Genomic DNA, 18,719 nt, shown 5'->3' on the forward strand with positions numbered 1-18,719 from the left:
CAGATTCTATCTTTAATTTAATTATAATTATATCCTTAGAGACAGTGGCGGCGACTGGAGGGACCAGGCCAGAGGCGAAAACTTGCAGGGGCTTTTTGTTGGTTTTGATTAGCTGATATAATTTCGAAGGTTATCTGAAAATTCAATTCAATTGTCTTTCTACCAGTCCTGCATTGCAACTTTAGTGCTGCCTCCTGTGGGAGATTTGTTGACATGGACGTCCGCAGGATTTTTTCATGCGATAATTAACACATATTATTGTGGCTAAAATGAAATCATATGTGTGAAATACATAATTTTTGTCTGACTTTCATTTTCCAGGGGGGGGCACGGCATCCCCTTGCCCCCCGTTCCGGACGCCCAAGTTTGTTGACTTGCACAGAATGGTAAGGCGCATTGTCCAAGACAAAAATGATGTTGGAGGGAATATTCGGTAACAATTGACTTTCAAACCATCGTTCAAAATTTTCAGCATTCATTTCCCATTTCTCAAGTTTTCTGTTTAGCTTTGTAAGTAGACAGTTTGGTACGAAATAGTTTTCACTCCCGGCGTGAAGGATGATCACCCTTCTTCCAGCACTGGTATTTGATAAAGCACCATGTACACTGCCTACACCCTGCCAAAACTTTTTCACCGTGTAGTTCTCTTGGATCCACGTTTCATCTAAGTATATAACTGGCCTTTTTGCGTCACTATTCTCATTTCGCCTCAATGCCCTCAAAAAACTTGTTCGATTGGAAACGATGTCACTCATTTCCACCAAACCACTTCTCACGTTTTTGCACTTTCGGAAATGAAATCCTAAGTCATTGCAAATAATGTTGCGAAGAGTTTCACAACTACCCCGAAAATTAATTTCTTTCTTCAAGTTCGAAAGCCATTTTTTTTGCTGTTGGCACTTCATGTTCAATCGTATAAAAATTACCAATAGTTCTTCGAATCAAACACTTGTCAAAGTCGTCTACAACAATTCTACGCATTTCGGCAGACCTGTGTTTACCTGGTGTCGTAAATTTCCCCCCTGAATTTCCTTGATTTCTAATTTTTTTAAATAAAGTGTCCGACATTCGAACTGATTCGACATTCGATTCTCAAAAGTATTCTAGTATATGTTTTCTGCAAAGTAACAATGTTTTCAAATTTCCTTTAATTAACTTGTAATACAGCACCATTGAGCAGCCATCAAAACTCTATATTTAGAAGCTAATATATTTATTATTTAAATGATACATATTAGAAATTATTATTAAGATACAGACACAAATATAAATATGATTTAACCAAAAAACTGAAAGAATTTTGCTTCACGAATGCAGTTCGAAAAACGTCAGTACAGGGATTGAAAAATGGATTGTCCCAACTAAATCGGGATGTCTGGTATATCCCTTGCAAGCGTCATGAATGACCACAGCCATTACCCCCTGGAGGTAGAGAGATACGTCACAGTAGGGCTACTTTCCTTTTCCGTGGCACAGTACCGTGTGATGGAATTTTCCAGTCGTCGACCTTTCCAAGGAATGCCCTCCTGCGCCCTCAACTTCAGAAGTCGATGGTTTGTTTGGAATCTGAATGAGTCGTGTTCGGTTTCGACTGAATCAGTCGGAAATGTAGTCAACAGAAGGTTCGACTGAAATTAGTCAAACGGCTAATTCGATTAATAGTAGTCAAACGACTAATTTGACTAATATTAGTCAAACGACTAACTCGACTAATATTAGTAGTTTGACTAATTTGACTAATATTAGTCGTTCGACTAATATTAGTAGACTAATTTTCATTAATTGATGTTTTTTTCGATGGTTTTAATAATCGACTAATATTAGTCGAGTAATGCCCATCACTAATTATGAGAGTGCTTGACTTCATGGGTATAGGAGCTCCTAACCACATATAACATTTTGGCCTCCCCGGTGGTGTAGTGGTAACGTCGTCACCTTGTAATCAAGGAGTCCTGGGTTTGACACCCAGTGGAAACCTATAGTGGTTCAGATCTCACTTAAAACTGTAGGTCCAGTCCTGATTATCCTATCTGTGCATAAAGTGGACTTAAAACAACAACCCAACTCAACATAAATAACATTTATCCTACAAGCAATCCATTATGTTCAATCAATGCACTGAACTGGAGGGAGGGTGGCACTGTCTCAGTGCAAGGCATTGGAAAGAAAACAGAACATTTGCACACATACTAAATTTTAAGAAATGAAATGAATCATTTGAAAAGTGTTTGATTTAATTATACCACAATTAAGTTTATTCTACTATCACGACATTTCAATACAATGTACTCAAATCTCCTTTGTAATGTTTTATACATCACAGACAAAGGTGCTGCTGATTGCATTTTTTGATTCCCAAGGGCTGATCCACCATGAATTTGTCTCTGAAAACAAACAGTCAATCAATGGTATTACAAGGAAGTGCTTGGTCGACTCAGAACCAGGATGAAGCAGGTTAGGAAGGACCTCTGTGATTTTGGCCAATGGTTTCTGTTACACAATAATGCTCGGTCTCATACTACATTGTCTGTACAACAATACCTTGCTAAGCATTCAGTGACAGTGATCAATCACCCTCCATATTCTCCAAATTCCTGCTGATATTTTCCTTTTTCCCAATCTTAAGATGGCTATGAAAGGGCAAAAATTTGACGACGTCACAGACATTAAAATAAATGTTACTTGTATTTTGCGAACACTTACTGTCAATGACTTTCAACAGTGTTTTCAAGACCTGTACAAACACTGGTCAAAGTGTATTGCCTCCTCTGGTGATTATTTTGAAGGTGATAAAGACATTTGAAGGTAATTACATGTTTTATTTCCTTAAAAAAAAGTTCAGTTTTTTTATGGGCAGACCTTGTAGGCATGTAATATTTCCTAGGTTACCTCCGTATCTGTTGGTGCAACAGATATTTGGGCAAATTGTGGGTAAGCTATGAGTTTAGTCTTACTCACAAGCAAATCGACGTTTGTGCAGATTGGCATCAATGAGCACGGTCAGTCCAACGCAAATTCTATGCTAAACAGTTCATCGTCTAATCATGAGATGCCCACCATAACAAGATTCATCTGCTATATGTGATCATTCTACTGTGACATTATGCAGTGAAGAGGAATATGTTGTTGGTGAGAAAAAAAGCATGGTGAGCTGATCACACATTTCTCTACTGCAGGACTGTTTGAAGTGGCCTGAAAGGTTGAAAAAGAAGAGAATTCACAGGGATGTCAGAATGCTGCCATACGTAATAACTTTGGCAAAATGAAAGTCACTGGAAAAGAAAGAAAAAGAACAAATGGAGAATGTAGAATACAGAGGAATTCTCATAATCTCCCTTCAAACAGTGAAAATGAAGATCTTCAAGACTGCATGACAAACATGTCAATAACTTCTACCCTGTCGGCCAAAAGAAAACTAATGTTTGTGTTAGATAATAGACCAACATGTAAAAAGATCACTTACACCTACCAAACTTGTGCATATTTCTATTAATAGATACCTACATTTTTTTAAAAAAAAATGGTGTTATTTTACCCAAAATTGGCATTTCTATTTTAGCACCTTTTATGCAAAATATATCCAAAATAATGTCTTCCTTGTGCTTTTAAAATAGCAGGACAAATACTGATGTTCAGCTCACAGAGTGGCTACAGAGAAGCAGAAATGAAATTCCAAGACAAATTTTACATTTTTCTCTGTCAGTTTTAATCTGAATCCACACTTTGTAAATGGAACTAATAAACTGATACAGATCCAGATATGGATTGTATTAAGTACTGATATTAACTTACAGGAAATTGATGTCATTTCTCTATGATATGTAATCAAACTGCAAAATAGTGAATTTGGAAAATTATTACAATTCACCAGGTAGGGAGGGATTGTTTCATATGCAGGCAGTTTTAAATAAAATATATGATTTTTTTTAAAGATACGACTAAATGAGATTAGAGTGAATTAGTTGTGAAATACATTAGAGTGAAGTGCCATTGATGAAAAAAGAAATTTTGTAATTTGTCAACCTTCTTAGCCTTTGTAATAATGTTGATATTTCCAGTGACCTTTGGAACCCTCTGCTTGCAAGAACCATGATTGCAGACTCATTTTTCGGTGCATTAACACTTGCATCGATGCACACATGGCAACACATAAGGTTGGCTTGGTGTGAGGAAAACAAAAGTAACACCTGCTTCTTTGGACTAGATGTTTGAAATAGAATTGTACAAAACAAAGTGGCTTATTTCCTTACATTATCAATGAGGAAGAAAAAACACACACAGTATCTCCAAGTATTATAACATTGACATCATGCAGTTGCTAGTGGAAAGGGCATATTAAAAATTTAAAGCTAGCAATTTATAGAAGGATAATCCACTGCATTCTACAGGTGTCTGATTTAGCCAATCAAATACTAAAAAAGGAACACGCTGTTGTTCCAAAAGTTTATACGAAGGGCATCCAGAAAGCAATTTCCTATCAGTTTGGTATGCTGTGGTAGTGCTCGAAGTGCGAGATGCATATGCAGGCAGGAAGAGTTGCTATGTGCCTTTAATCTGAAGCTGTTACAGTGCTAGGAGATGGCAGCTCTCATACAGTCTCCCGCAGACTGAGTTGCGTGTCATAATCACATTTTTGCATGCTTAGAAGCACACGCTGGCAGAGAGCCAGCGGCAATTGTGTGAGGTGTACAGACCAGACATCATGAGCAACAGTATGGTCAGACTATAGTGCAGACAATTTGCAGAAGACCGATCCAATGTGCATGACCCCTTACAGCTGAGCAGATGTGGGCTCTTTTGCGCCACTTCAAATGAGAGATCTTGGACAACATCCTGTACAAGCCAGACATCGTAGGTACTGAATTTGATCTTTTTTTCAGCTGATGAGGTTTCTGGAAGGACAACATTTTAACAGCTATGCTGAAGTACAGGTTGTTTCAGTCTTCGGTGTCAGAAACATATGACATTGGCACACAAAATTTGCAATACAAACAAATGTCAATTACTGCTGATGTTCTTGTTTCATTTATGGCTAATTAACAGAGAACTTCATTATTCTGTGTTCCTTTTTTTCCAAATCAGTATTAATGTTTTCACTATTTGGTGTTATATTCCTCAATATTCGAGTTTTAATTTTAGTGCATTCTCCAGAAAATATACCTGTAATTACTGCCTCATTGCATTTTTAAACTATAGTTTTAAATTGTAGGTTCGGTAAGGATGGAAAAGATTGGATTCATCTTGTCCAGAATAGGGACAGATGGAAGGTTTGTGTTGCTGCAGTTAATAAACCTTTGGGTTTAAGAATGCTAGTGAGTTAGTTTAAACTGCAGGTCACATAGCTGAGGTCTCTTCAAGAGAGTTTGACAGCTTGGAAATTATCTTTGAGGAATTTGTTTTCCATTATTCCTTACAATACAGATGCCGATGATGTGGCTCCAAAATTGGTGTTAACACTTCTTGAGTAACACATTCTTTTTTTTTTTCACATTTCTGTCAAACATACCAAAACTTATACTGATTGATTGATTTGGTTTATTTTACTTTTGGCTAATCACGAACATGGGGATGAGTGATCATATGATGGAATCGATGAAGGGATACCACCTACAAAGAACACCCATGCCCAGGCCAGGATTCGAACCAGGGACCCCTGGCATTGTAGCATGATGCGCACCACGGAGGCCGGCACAAAAACTTATGCTTCCAATGTGCTTTTAAACTGTAAGTCACAGGGCCTACGCATGTTCGTGACAGTTTGATTATGTTGGAACCAATTTTTGAGGAAATATCGCTCAACAAATACCGATGTTACAGCTCCCGTAGTGTAGTTGTAACATTGTTTTTGTGTGTCAAAAATTCCCATTTCTAGCCCTGCTTAACACAATCTTCCGGTCCACACACTATGCCATTCCCAGTTCTGAAATGTGCAAGCAAAACATACTTTAAAACGTAGCGAGTGGACCAGCCATAGGGATGGAATGACAACAATGATTTAAACACAGTGCATAAAGCCTTCCTGTCATCGATGACTGCAGAAAGAAAGAGGTAGCCACGATTCACGAGTCAAGCACAGCACTTACGAAATGTGAGGAAAGGCAGCAGTATCTTTACAATTTGTGGAACTGAACCCCTCACATTATCCTACCTTCAAAAAAAAAACCACTCAATGATGGAAGTTCATCAAAATTTTTTTGAAGACTATAGGCTAATACAGAGGTTCCCAAACTTTTTCATTTCACCGCTTCCTTAGTGTTTCAAGACTTTTTCACTGCACCCAAGTCAGAATCTAACACTTGCAATGCTCAGTTGGTGTGGTTAGGTTGCTTGCCTTATGTTTAAAAATAAATACATATTTCAAATTCAGAAACATTTTATGTGTAAAAAGTACTATACAAGCACACACTTGGAACGTTCATATCAATGATTGGATTTTCAATTGTAATTAGTGGGACACATTTTGCATTTCATGGCACACCTGTAAGCCAGCTACAATTCCCCAGGGCATGGTGTCGCCGCGGTGGCTCAGTCGGTAACGCATCTGACTACCATGCTAAAGGTCCCGGGTTCGATCCCCGGCCGGTTCAAATCCGGGAACTTTTCTAACGGTGAAAGCGGCCCCGGCACACACCCAGCGTCTAACAACATGGGTTCCTGGGGGAAACCCTGGGGGGTAAAGGCGGTTAGGGGCATGATGCTGATCACATCACCCCCACTCACGACCGGATCAAGAAAGTGTGGGGCGTTACCCCCACACCCCCTATACGCCTTCATGGCGTGGTGCTATGCACAGGGGAACACTTTACCTTTTTACCTTATGGTGTCGCACACCTTAAGAACCACTGCGCTAAAATCTAGACCAATGCTTTTGGAAAGATAATGCTGTTAAAAATAATCAATTTATTGAAACTACTTTTATGTCCAAATATATGGCATAGATAGAATAATGACTTATATTTAATGATGTTGCACTCCCCTAAATATAAACCTATTGAGCTGAAATTAACCTTTAGTGCCCCAGACAATGCTTGAACAAGCAAAATTGTTAGAATTTAGAACCAATTTGGGAAAAGGCCCAAAGTTCGAAAATTTTTTGTAACTAAGCAGAATTTTTGAATGCCATAATTTCCATTTCCTTTTGTTTGTTTCAAAGTTGCAGCATGAGCATTATATATACTTATAGAGTGGCATTTTGTCCAGCTTCCTTCAAAATTTCGTACATCCAGGATCCATAGGGCCAACACTAGAAGCGAAATTTCGGACATGGTCCTGAAGCTGACAACACTCCAACTTTTTTTAATATTATTTCCTTACTCAAGAATTATCACTCTGATTTCAACAAAACTTTGAATGATTGTCACAATGTACCACAGCTACATGCTACATTCTTTTCATTCACTTCGTACTATTGAGGGGACACAGAGGTATGCAAAATGACAATTTTTAAAAAAAAATCAATTCTCTTCTCCTTCTTCTTTCTTTTAGCACTAATTATTGGAAGGCACAGTGTATAAATTTTACCTCCACTAAAATCCTGTCTTTAAGAAAGAAAACAAAACCAATTTCATCTCTTTACGACAATTAGTTCTCAAGCTACGATTTCTATGTACTTTGCAGCAAGTTCGAAAAAGTGTGCGCTTGAAAAGGCACAGGCCTCACTGGAAATACAGGCATGCGAGGTTCCGTCTGCTAAAGGTTAATGTAATAATTAGACCCAATGTAAGAACAATTTAAGAGGGTAAGACCTATGTGTGGTTTCATGTAGCTTTCGAAAATATTTCATGTGCAACATGTCTCATATTTATCTTTTGGATAGAATTTTGGAAAATTTGGATATGTGTGTTTCCTCTAAAAAAATTATAGCTCTGATAATACATTACTTCCCTACTAAAAAAAATCCGAAACATTGATTTCTCTTCAAAACTAAATCAGTTTTGGTCCTAAATTTCAGCCATTTTCAATAGAGATGGTGAAAAAAGGTACAGAAATTAAGCTTGAAATGTACTGAAAATAATGTTTTTTACCCCAGCTTTCTATCATTTTTTCTTAGCTGAATTGCCATAATTATCACTACTGTCTGCAAAGGCCTAAAATGGTCACCATTATCAAACAAAGCCAAGTTCTATAAAAATAATGCCTGTTATTAACCACCCTTGCATAGGGCTTACAACAAAAAAATTAAAATTTTAAAAAATGGTGCTGGACCTTTTGGTATGGGTTGACTGAAATTTTCCAATATGTCAAAAAAACATAATTTTTCGTTACGAGAGTAAAAAAAACAACATACATTTCATTCTTCTTGGAGAAAGAGTATGTCTTTGCAATGATTTTCAACATCAAAAACGTTTGGTTCCATCATGCCCACATGCCGAACATTCAGGTTTTCATAATTTGGTTTTTCCACCACAAATTCGGCTACATTATCAATCTCGTTTGAGGCTTTTATAAAATCTTTTGGGTGCTGATACATTTTTTCTGAAATCCTCATTATTTCATTGAGTTTTGTGTAAAATTTCAAAAAGATTTGATGATTGGCAAAGGAGAAAAAATATGTAAGGAAGGGTATCTTGTGCTGAAGGCCTCAAGAGTGACAGATAATGCAGATTTATTGACATTTTGAAGTGCTGTAAAATTAAAATTGTTTGGGATAGAGTGCAAAAACCTCAGGGGGTTTCTTTCAGCCATAAGCAAAGGGTGTACACCAAATTTCATCAACATCAGAGACAAAGAGTGGCATGACCTCGTTGAAATGATGTGGAATGACCCACTAGTAAAATACTGGCAGCACATAAGAAGCATTGTATCATGACATTACTACACTTACGTTAATTTGCTTTATGAGTGGAAAGTGACCTTTGTACAACCTTGTAAATACAAAAATAATAACTTCCTATGGAAGTCATAATTTGGACAAAATTTTAAGATATTGTTAATAAATGGAAGCAGTAGCAACACTAAATTGCAAGAACTGAGCCTAGAACTCAATACCATTCCATTATCGACAACTTATTTCCATCGATATCCTTGTTTACATGAAAACAAATACAGGGTAACATGCAGTATAGATGAAAACTACTTACTGAAAAAAGCATATTATTATTCAAGTTGATGAAGTGAACAATTGAGTATGAAGGTTTTCAAAAGATCAAAGTAGGTAATGAAGCAAACATGACTTGGCTAATATTTTTCAAGAAAACAAAATTTAAACAATGGATTTTTCTTTCTATATATACTTACCAATATTGTGAATTTTCCTGTCTCAAGCTCACTTTTGAGAGGATCACGACTTGGATCAAAATGCACCAATCCTTCTCTATGGCGTGTTGCTTCATGTTGCTCATAGAGAGACACTGCACGGTTAATGTCAAACTTCCGTGCCGCAAGGAATTTAACTGCTGTTGCCCAAGACACTGGGCCAGCACTGCGTCTGCGTCTAATTCGATTCACCACATCTATAAATTCCTTGGTGGCCTAAATATTAGAAAAGTAATTAAAATATTTCAGTTATTATTGTAGACAAAAATGTAACTATTATTTTACGCAATTATTTATTTATTTATTAAAATAAGCAATTGTTAACAACAACAGATCTAATACCAAAAATTTCCATTCAATAAAATTATTTTCCGGAATTACATTTAATGTTCACACACATACAGCACCTTTATTTTTTATAATGGAGAGTAATGTTTGGTTTCATTTATTTCTCTTTACTCTTCTGAAACTTTTGATTCTTTGAGAATAAAATTCAAGTTACAGATATTTTGTCTCAAAAGTAACTTGTGGAAGTTAGCATGCTTATTCTCATCTCTCTGAGCTGCTCAATACTGAACCCTTAGGACATCACGTGGGAAAATATTTGTATTTGAATTGGGTTATTTTATGTTCCTTATCAACTTTAAATTTTAAAGGTAAGTGCTGTTTCTATGGCTAGTGTTATATGAATTTTATTGTAAACGCGCTCCCTTGCCTGGGAAAACAAAAACTACCACTACCCTGATAGAGGCGGCAAAATCTCCCTTGGACAAGTGAAAGTGCTTAATGGTCCAGGTTGAGTTCGCGTATAGGGACGGTGACCAACAGTGCATAGCGATTAGTCATATCAGAAAAAAAAACAAGTATACGTTCAATTACCAGACTTTTACCTGTAGCTGGGAACCAGCTAGCTGCATACCTGAAAATCATGGGTAGCGACATACGTATGAAATGATATTGCCCAAATTAACATAAAAAATAAAAAGTATATACTATTCATAACAAAAAAAAATCAATTCAATACAGCTCCCCCTCTTGCATTCTCTCATTCACTCCCACATCCAGCTTACGGGGCACATCAACAAAAATAATACATAAAATGCACAGGTTTTTGACGACGAGCCCTAATTATTGCATTCACATTTACATTTACATTGACTTTTGTTTAATCAGGTCATTTATGAATTGCTCCAGTGCTACTTCAAATCACTAGCCAGCCCTTACTTAAGGTTACCTTTAAAAATAGGTCGGTGCGGTGACAATACATTATTTGTCCAGAATAAACAAAGCGTCTCAACAGCAATTACGCTCACGTGGGCGGACGTTTTGCATTTTACTCAACCTCACGTGGTCCTAAACATAACAATAACCTCCGTTGAGTGATGCATACATATACTCTCAAGTGGGCGGGACTTCAACACTTCGCCGCAACGAGCATTTAATATTACCAGGCAAATACTTTAACTATAATCACATATGCGACCTGACGTAGCTAGCAGCGACACAGCGCCGACACATACTCAAATGAACAAACCTCAAATTGATTAAACAATTAAGCGGGCGGCGCTTTACTCTAGCAGTACGCACTTCAATCAATACAAAAGAAGCACAAACAACAGTGAACTTAAGAACATCAATAATCACACGAAATGAGTAAAATTGACCTGAGACAATTAAATACAAATATTAAGCGCAACGGGAGTCTCATACGAAGTTTCGAGGCGTGTGGGAGTTTGCAAAACATAGACGAATTTCTAGGGCATTCTCTAAATATCAACCGAGCCGGTATGTGTTGACATTCATACAGATGAATACGTTACCATCTCTCTGGTTCCACGGCGCATCCTGGCATCTTCGCGGGCAATTGAAATCACTTAGTATGCACACGAAAGGTTTTCCTATTCTTCCACGATCTGGTTCCTCGGCGGATCAGTGACGATGGGTTGTCGGCGTCGCTCAGCAAATGTCAGGGGCCTCGGCATCTCTTCCTCTCAGGGTCGGTAGGCATCTTGGTGGTCAGGCGTCATTCGGACGTCGCATCTGGGTGGTGGGGGGTCGTTCATGTGCGTCGTCGGCGATTTCTCCAGCACCGTCGGACGTCGATATGGCAGCGTTCAGCATCTCTCTCTCCCTCTGTGGCATCTGGTAGGCATCAGGCAGCGTAGCTCGGGGTTTCAGCATGATCTGGCATCGAGGCGGACCGATGGTGGCCCTCCTCCTCTCTTCTACAGTCAGCCGGCCATTCTTATGCACGTTTCACTTCACAAAAAAGACAAAATCTCACCTACAGCCACTTCTCACAAACTCGCTCTGAAGACTACAGTAGGCTGGCGCACTTCCGCTCGTCCTCACACCAAAAAGGTAACAACACACGACAAGTCGGCCCAATGGTAGTCTCCACGTTCGGAGCGCGTGGATGTGTTCTCCTTGGAACTCGCTGTAAAACTGTGTGTCGAAATGGCAGGTCCTTTCGTTTTATGCGGATTTCGAAAAAGAACGCTTGACAGTCATTGAGGGTACGCTTCCCATGAGGTCATTCCTCTTCGCTCCATTGTCTCCCAGCCTGGACAGTGCATGCCTCTGCTAGGGTACGTTAGAATTAGGTGGGGGTCAGCCTGGCCCCAACGGCTCAACTGCAATCTGTGTCCATAAACTGATCGATTATAACCAATTCGATCTGGCATCCGTAATTCTTGCTTGATTGCAGCGAATCTCCACACATCCGTCCTTGCATACATGTCGCTGCGATGGTAAAAATTTCATTTCAGTCCGGCAGCTGGAACCCGAGATATTTGAATGGCTGTCGTTAAGGTCGAATTTCCTAAGTTTCAGATGCAAAACATGACCTTTCTGGTGCTCGCCCGTCAGACTCGAGACTTTCTCCCTTACTCCCGTTGGCTTGGCAGATCAAATATATATACATACAAATAAAAACACTCAACACCTTGATAAAACACATTTTGCACGGCTAAGGATTAGAATAATAATAATGAGGCAGGTCGACGATAAATCTGACTGTGACATTATGGTACTCTTTACATTCCAATAATTTGTAAGGCATGTTGTTGGTGCACAATTTAAAAAAATATGCATGTACCAAAATAAAGTTCAACTTATTTGCATAGTTTTCAACATATCTCCTATGCCAATCTCAATACACATACAAAAAGTGACAATGATATGTCACTGCATTAATTTTAAAAAGTACACATTGGACATATCCACTAAATTTTACTTGAATCAATTTTAAAAACTACACCCCGAAAAAATAACCCCTACAAATTCTGTGTTCAATTTCAGGTACTTGCAAAGTTGCAAGGCTAGCATTGTAGTCAAAACTAGGGATGGCCAGATCCGGATTCTGGCGGATCCGAAATCCGGATCCGGTTGGTTCCGGATCCTAAGGATCCAGATCCTAAAAATTTTCGGATCCGGATCCGCGGATCCGGTACTTTCGGATCCGGATCCAGAACTTTCGGATCCGGATCCAGAATTTTCGGATCCGGATCCGGTACTTTTGGATCCGGATCCGTTTTGCCATCCCACTTTGGAAAGTAAGAATGTGCTTATAACATATTGTTACCTGCTAATATGCATATATATATAATATACATACACACGTGTGCGCGCGCATGCGCGATTTGTAATTAATTAATACACTTACAAGGGAGGTCTAAGTCTCCCCCTCCGATTTCCATGAAACTTGCAGGGCCCAAATGAAGAAATACGTGTTTTTTTGTTTCGACAAAAAATTGTTCTAGGGGGTAACCACCTCTCAAATGTCAAGATGAGGACAAATTGAAGTGGAGATCTGACCGCTGTGTTCCCCTCCGATTTCCATGAAACGTGGCAGATGTATAGTAGGGATGGCCAGATCCGGATCCAGAACTTTTTAATTTGTAGAACTGTAACTGTAGAACAATTGTATAATTTTTGTATAACATTTCTATCTTGTTATATGTGTTAAAGGTTTCATCCTGGAATGGAATGTCTCACATTTATGTGTGTCAAGATGAGGAGAAATTGAAGTGGGGATCTGACCCCGAAACCACGTAAATATGGCATAGAAAGAAACAGGGGGCATACGGCCTCTCTATACACCTGTCAAATTTCATGAGAATCGGAGGGGGACACAGGGGTCAGATGATCCTCACGTCAATTTGTCCTCATCGTGACATTTGAGGCGGGTTTTGCCCCCTAAAACAGTTTTTTAGCCGAAACAAAAAAAAAAGTATTTCTTCCTTTGGGCCCCTCTATACACCTGCCAAGTTTCATGGAAATCGGAGGGGAACACAGGGGTCAGATCCTCACTTCAATTTGTCCTCATCTTGACATTTGAGGGGATTTTGCCCCCTAAAACAGTTTTTAGCTCTAACAAAAAAACACGTAATTCTTCCTTTGGGCCCCTCTATACACCTGCCACGTTTCATGGAAATCGGAGGGGAACACAGGGGTCAGATCCCCACTTCAATTTGTCCTCATCTTGACAATTGAGTGGGTTTCGCCCGGTAAAACCGTTTTTAGCTGAAACCAAAAGAACACGTACTATTTCTTCCTTTGGGCCCCACTATACACCTGCCAAGTTTCATGGAAATCGGAGGGGGACACATAAGTCAAATGCCCACTTAAATTTGTCCTCATCTTGACATTTGAGGGGGTTTTGCCCCCTAAAACTGTTTTTTAGCTGAAACAAAAAAAAAACACGTATTTCTTCATTTGGGCCCGTTTATACACACACCTGCCAAGTATCATTGAAATCGGAGGGGGACACAGGGGTCAGATCCTCACTTCAATTTGTCCTCATCTTGACATTTGAGGGGGTTTTGCCCCCTAAAACTGTTTTTTAGCTGAAACAAAAAAACATGTATTTCTTCCATTGGACCCCACTATACACCTGCCAAGTATCATGGAAATCGGAGGGGGACACTTAGATAACCTCCCTTGTTAGTCTTACACTTTGTAATTATATAACACTGCATATATTATAATGTTTTATTTTAATTTGTAAAACTGTAACTGTAGAACAATTGTATAATTTTTGTATAACATTTCTATCTTGTTATATATGTTAAAGGTTTCATCCTGGAATGGAATGTCTCACATTTATGTGTGTTTTCATTTCCAATACATTCGAATGAATACATATTCGTTTCAATGGCATTTACAAAATCACCTCTAACATTTTATGTTAAACAAGTAAGATTATTTTTGTGCACGAGTGTGTTAGCCGATGCGTAGCAAAGTATTTTAGGAACAACACTTGAAAAAAAATATTGTAGGACTAACGAAAAATTTCTTTGTAATCGAAGATCATAATACCTTATAAGGTGTGGTACTATTATAATGGGATTGAGATACGAAACTCTCGGATCCGGATCCAGATCCGGTAATCTCGGATCCGGATCCAGATCAGGAACTTTCGGATCCGGATTCAGATCCGAACCTTTCAGACCCGGATCCGGAACTCTCGGATCCGGATCCAGATCCGAAATTTTCAGACCCGGATCCGGATCCGCGGATCCGGAACTCTCGGATCCGGATCCAGATCCAGATCCGTAACTTTTGGATCCGGATCCGGATCCGAATGGATCCGGATTTTTCGGATCCGGATCCGTTTGGCCATCCCTAGTCAAAACATGATTCACCATGTTGATCTGGTAGCACCTGGTTAGTTGTCTGCTCTTTAAGCATTAAGTTTACTGTGTAGCCTATGGCTGATTCCATATCAAATCACCCAGAAAAAATTCAAAATCACACCCAAAATTCAGATTTTAATTAAACTTGATGTATTTGTTAATACTACCAAGGTATGAACACATGTAAAATTTTTCTTCTGTAGACCTCATAGTCACCGAGAATCAGGAGGGTAAAGTTTCAGAATTTTGCACGGAAAGGTCTTTGCCAAGGCCATGGTGTAGGGCTGCTCTGCTTAACAGAAAAAGTTATATCTCAGAGTCAAATGACATATCACTTTGAATTTTTCTGTTAAAGTTCACAGATATATGTATATTCCATATTTTAAAAATTGTCACCGCAATTTCTTTGCACTGAGAGTTAGAAAAATTCTTGTATTGTAAATAATGTTGATTTTTTGGGTCAACGTCTGACGTTACTAAAGTTGCATTATCACTACAAGGCACTGACATGACATTTTTTTTAATTGAACCTTAAAGTATGTTCCATTGGATATAAAGTAAAATTAGTGGCATATTTACGGATTTACAGACTAAAAAAATCTTCCTTAAAACAAATTTTACATGCATGTATTTACAATTACAGTAGAGCGTCGATTATCCGAAGTAATTGGGGGACATGGGTGTTCGGAAAACTGGTTTGTTCGGATAATCGAACTGTACATGTTTATTTGCCAAAAAGAAGTACTGTACAGTAAATTTATTCATAAAAACAGGCATCTCTTTAAGTATGTATTACAAAGTAACGTACAAAGGCAACTTTAGTAGGAATATATAGTATGTGGTACAGTTTATTAAACAAAAATATGTACATATTACATACGCATTTTGCATGAACAATACACACAGTACACAAAATTAACGTTTAAAAAAATCCTTTATTTTGGTCTGTCTAAGCAAGCCTACACGCTTACGAGCAGCTAAGTCACATACTTTTTTCATTACAGATATCTGAAAGTGAGCGAGTACACAGTTCGGTTAAGCGGTCGTTCGGTTGACCGACGTTCGGATAATCGACGCTCTACTGTAATTTGTAAATGTCCGTTGATGCTCTATTCTCAATTTATAAACATCTGTTCCCTTCTCATCTCTGTTTTGATGAGCAATTCTCAATCTTGTCGCAAATCTAGAAGAATATAGAATAAACAACATGCAAATGGTCACCCTACACACTTTCACAGTACATGGAGGTTATTACTTTTCTTAATGGTATTTATTTTGTTTGATGCCTCATTTTGATGCTACAAGCCCTTGAAAACTGGATATTTAAATCATTATGTATGCAAACCAAACTGCCAATTCAGAATTACCAGGAATGAACTAGCATTGTAATTATTATACACAAAATTTATAACTTATCTCAGGAAATCATCTAGAAAAGTAAATTCAGTTAACATGATCTTCTTCAATATTGTACCAAAGTCTTGAAAGAGATGAAGCTAAATATGTATAATCAAAGAATATGTAATATTATTATTATTAATAATAATAATAATAATAAGCTAATATCCAAGCAATTTGAAGAATTCTGCTAGATATTTATTTTATTTGAACATATTCAACATAACTTTAAGGGCATAAGTTGCTCAAATTAAAATTTGTATCAAATATATAAACTCAAAAAATCACAGCAACATGCTACGACAGGGACCTCTGGTACGAATCCCCACCTGAGCATACTTGTTTTTGTTTGTGAGTGTCCCTTCGTCAATGTCATCATATCATCGCTCATCCTCATCTTCCCAATTAGCCAAAAATGGCAGAAAACCAAGTAAAATAAACTAAATCTATCAATCAATTATTTGTTTTTAACTCTTTTATGCATATAATTCTTCCCTAACACGCAACTTTTTTTTAAAATTATAATATGATTTACAAAATGATGAAATGCTAAATGAGAACACTGACACCTTTCTGTGTAACATACCGACCAGAAAATTTCAGAAACATGATTCTCTCAATACGTTTTCACTGTACTTTGCCTCCTATTAAAAGTAACCTGTTTTCAGTTATGTCACTAATCATGAAAGAAAATTTCGCCTCAATATCCCTTTCAATAATTTCCTTCTCTGAATCGAGATTGGTGTGGGGCACATCCAGCAGCTAACACTTCGCTAAAAGCGGTTTCTAAAAAAAAGCAGGAAGCACCAAACTTAATACTGGTAACCAACATACATGAATTATTTGCAGTTAGAATTCTAATAAGGCATACGTTGATAGGTTAGGAGGCCAGGTTTAGAGGTGTTAGCAACACATTTTCGCGACATGTTAGCAGCAGGGTGTGCCCCGCTCCCGGCACACACTGAATCTTCCATGGAAAGTTGGAAACGCTGCTTTAACAAGCTCTGTGCCTCCACTTGCCTGCTTCGTCACGCACTCGTACATGATCAGCACTCTTCGCCGATGAGGCCGGACTCACCGTGTACGTTACAGGCGAATGCCCCCTGAAATTATGTTTCCCCGCACGAATCATATAGGTTGTTATGGGACCAGCTGAGGCATTCTCAGGCGGGTCTCGCTGAATGCGCAGATCGAGTTCCAAGCAGGATTGTAAACTTGAAGTAATTATCGGAAGACCTAGAATTTCAGTTTTCTTTTATTAAGCGTCGTTTAATGAAATTATAAGTAATAAAATAATCCGTAATAGACAAATATATATTATATACATACTTTGACAATATGCATTTGCCGTTACAGGATTGTAAGGAATTGTGTCAAGTGGCACAAGGCCTCTTAAGAATAATGTAAAATTACTGTAACATCAAACATAACTAGTACGTAAAATTACTATCGGCATTAAACCCAACATATAATATATCTCATGGGCTAAAAGCATTCAAATGAAGCACAATCTTCATAAACCACGCAAAAAATCTCCACTTTCCCACAGGGAAACAGAGGGTCGCCAGCAGTTTGACATAAGGCACAAACACACAAAATTTTGATTCAAGTCCAGTTTATGGTAAGATAGGCTAATCTAGACTGTATTGACAGTTTTAAAATGGAATGTGAACCACTATTCAACATTGTCTCCACTAGGGATTGAACTCGGTACCCCTTCAATACAAGTGTCGGCTTTAGGGTATCATTCTACACCCTCGATTTCGGGCACATTTCAAATATCCTCATGAAAATATTTAGTTCCTCATAACAAACAGTGTTTGTAAATAGCACGGAAGGTAATTTTTTAGATCTACATGCTACGAAACTTACGTTACTTTTATATTAAAATTTCTAACAGGTTTTTCAGGGCTTCTATGATGGTGGATATGGATTCATGTCACAGGCGCACGTCTGATTTCTTTCTTTATCTTCTTACGATTGACTTGTGCAATGGGAACATTTGCGATTGCGATATGTTATTTGTGTAATATATTGGCAGGTTGGACATTTCAAACATTGGATTTCATTTATGCGACTTCAGAAATTGGAATTCATTATTTCTTTTTGGAAACTGCAGGCTGTAAAGGGGAGGGTTGTATTTTCTAAATAATGGGATGGGATAATTTCCGACTTCTTATTTTGATGATGGGAAGGGAGTGGAGGGTAGTATTCTGTGGAAAAGGACAAGAACTTTCAAATTTAACTTCGACCCGCAATTCAGTGCCTGGCCTTGGTAAAAAGAGGTAAGTTACCTTCTTAGGTTTAATTTTAGCCTTCACGTTTGGTATCTTCATGTGTCAATGCAGAAAACAGTGAGAAATAGTGTTGGGGGCAGGTGACTCCGGCCAAGTTCTAACATGCCTTGAAAAGGGACTCTATAGATAAAGG

The 18,719-nt window shown here is 38.1% G+C and overlaps 1 protein-coding gene across 2 annotated transcripts in view; it reads right to left on the bottom strand.

Moving 5' to 3' along the window:
- Ptpmeg2 (Protein tyrosine phosphatase Meg2) overlaps positions 1–18,719 on the bottom strand; it is a 279,584-nt gene that overhangs the window by 254,100 nt on the left and 6,765 nt on the right. For both annotated transcript variants that reach the window (XM_083118341.1, XM_083118340.1), the window contains exon 2: positions 9,238–9,471. In XM_083118341.1, the coding sequence (XP_082974467.1) occupies positions 9,238–9,471 (234 nt within the window). The remainder of the gene's footprint in view (positions 1–9,237; positions 9,472–18,719) is intronic.

Source organism: Lepisma saccharinum, chromosome 3 (genome assembly GCF_977018435.1).
Source record: "Lepisma saccharinum chromosome 3, izLepSacc3.1, whole genome shotgun sequence".
In the NCBI taxonomy this organism is placed as follows: Eukaryota; Metazoa; Arthropoda; class Insecta; order Zygentoma; family Lepismatidae; genus Lepisma; species Lepisma saccharinum.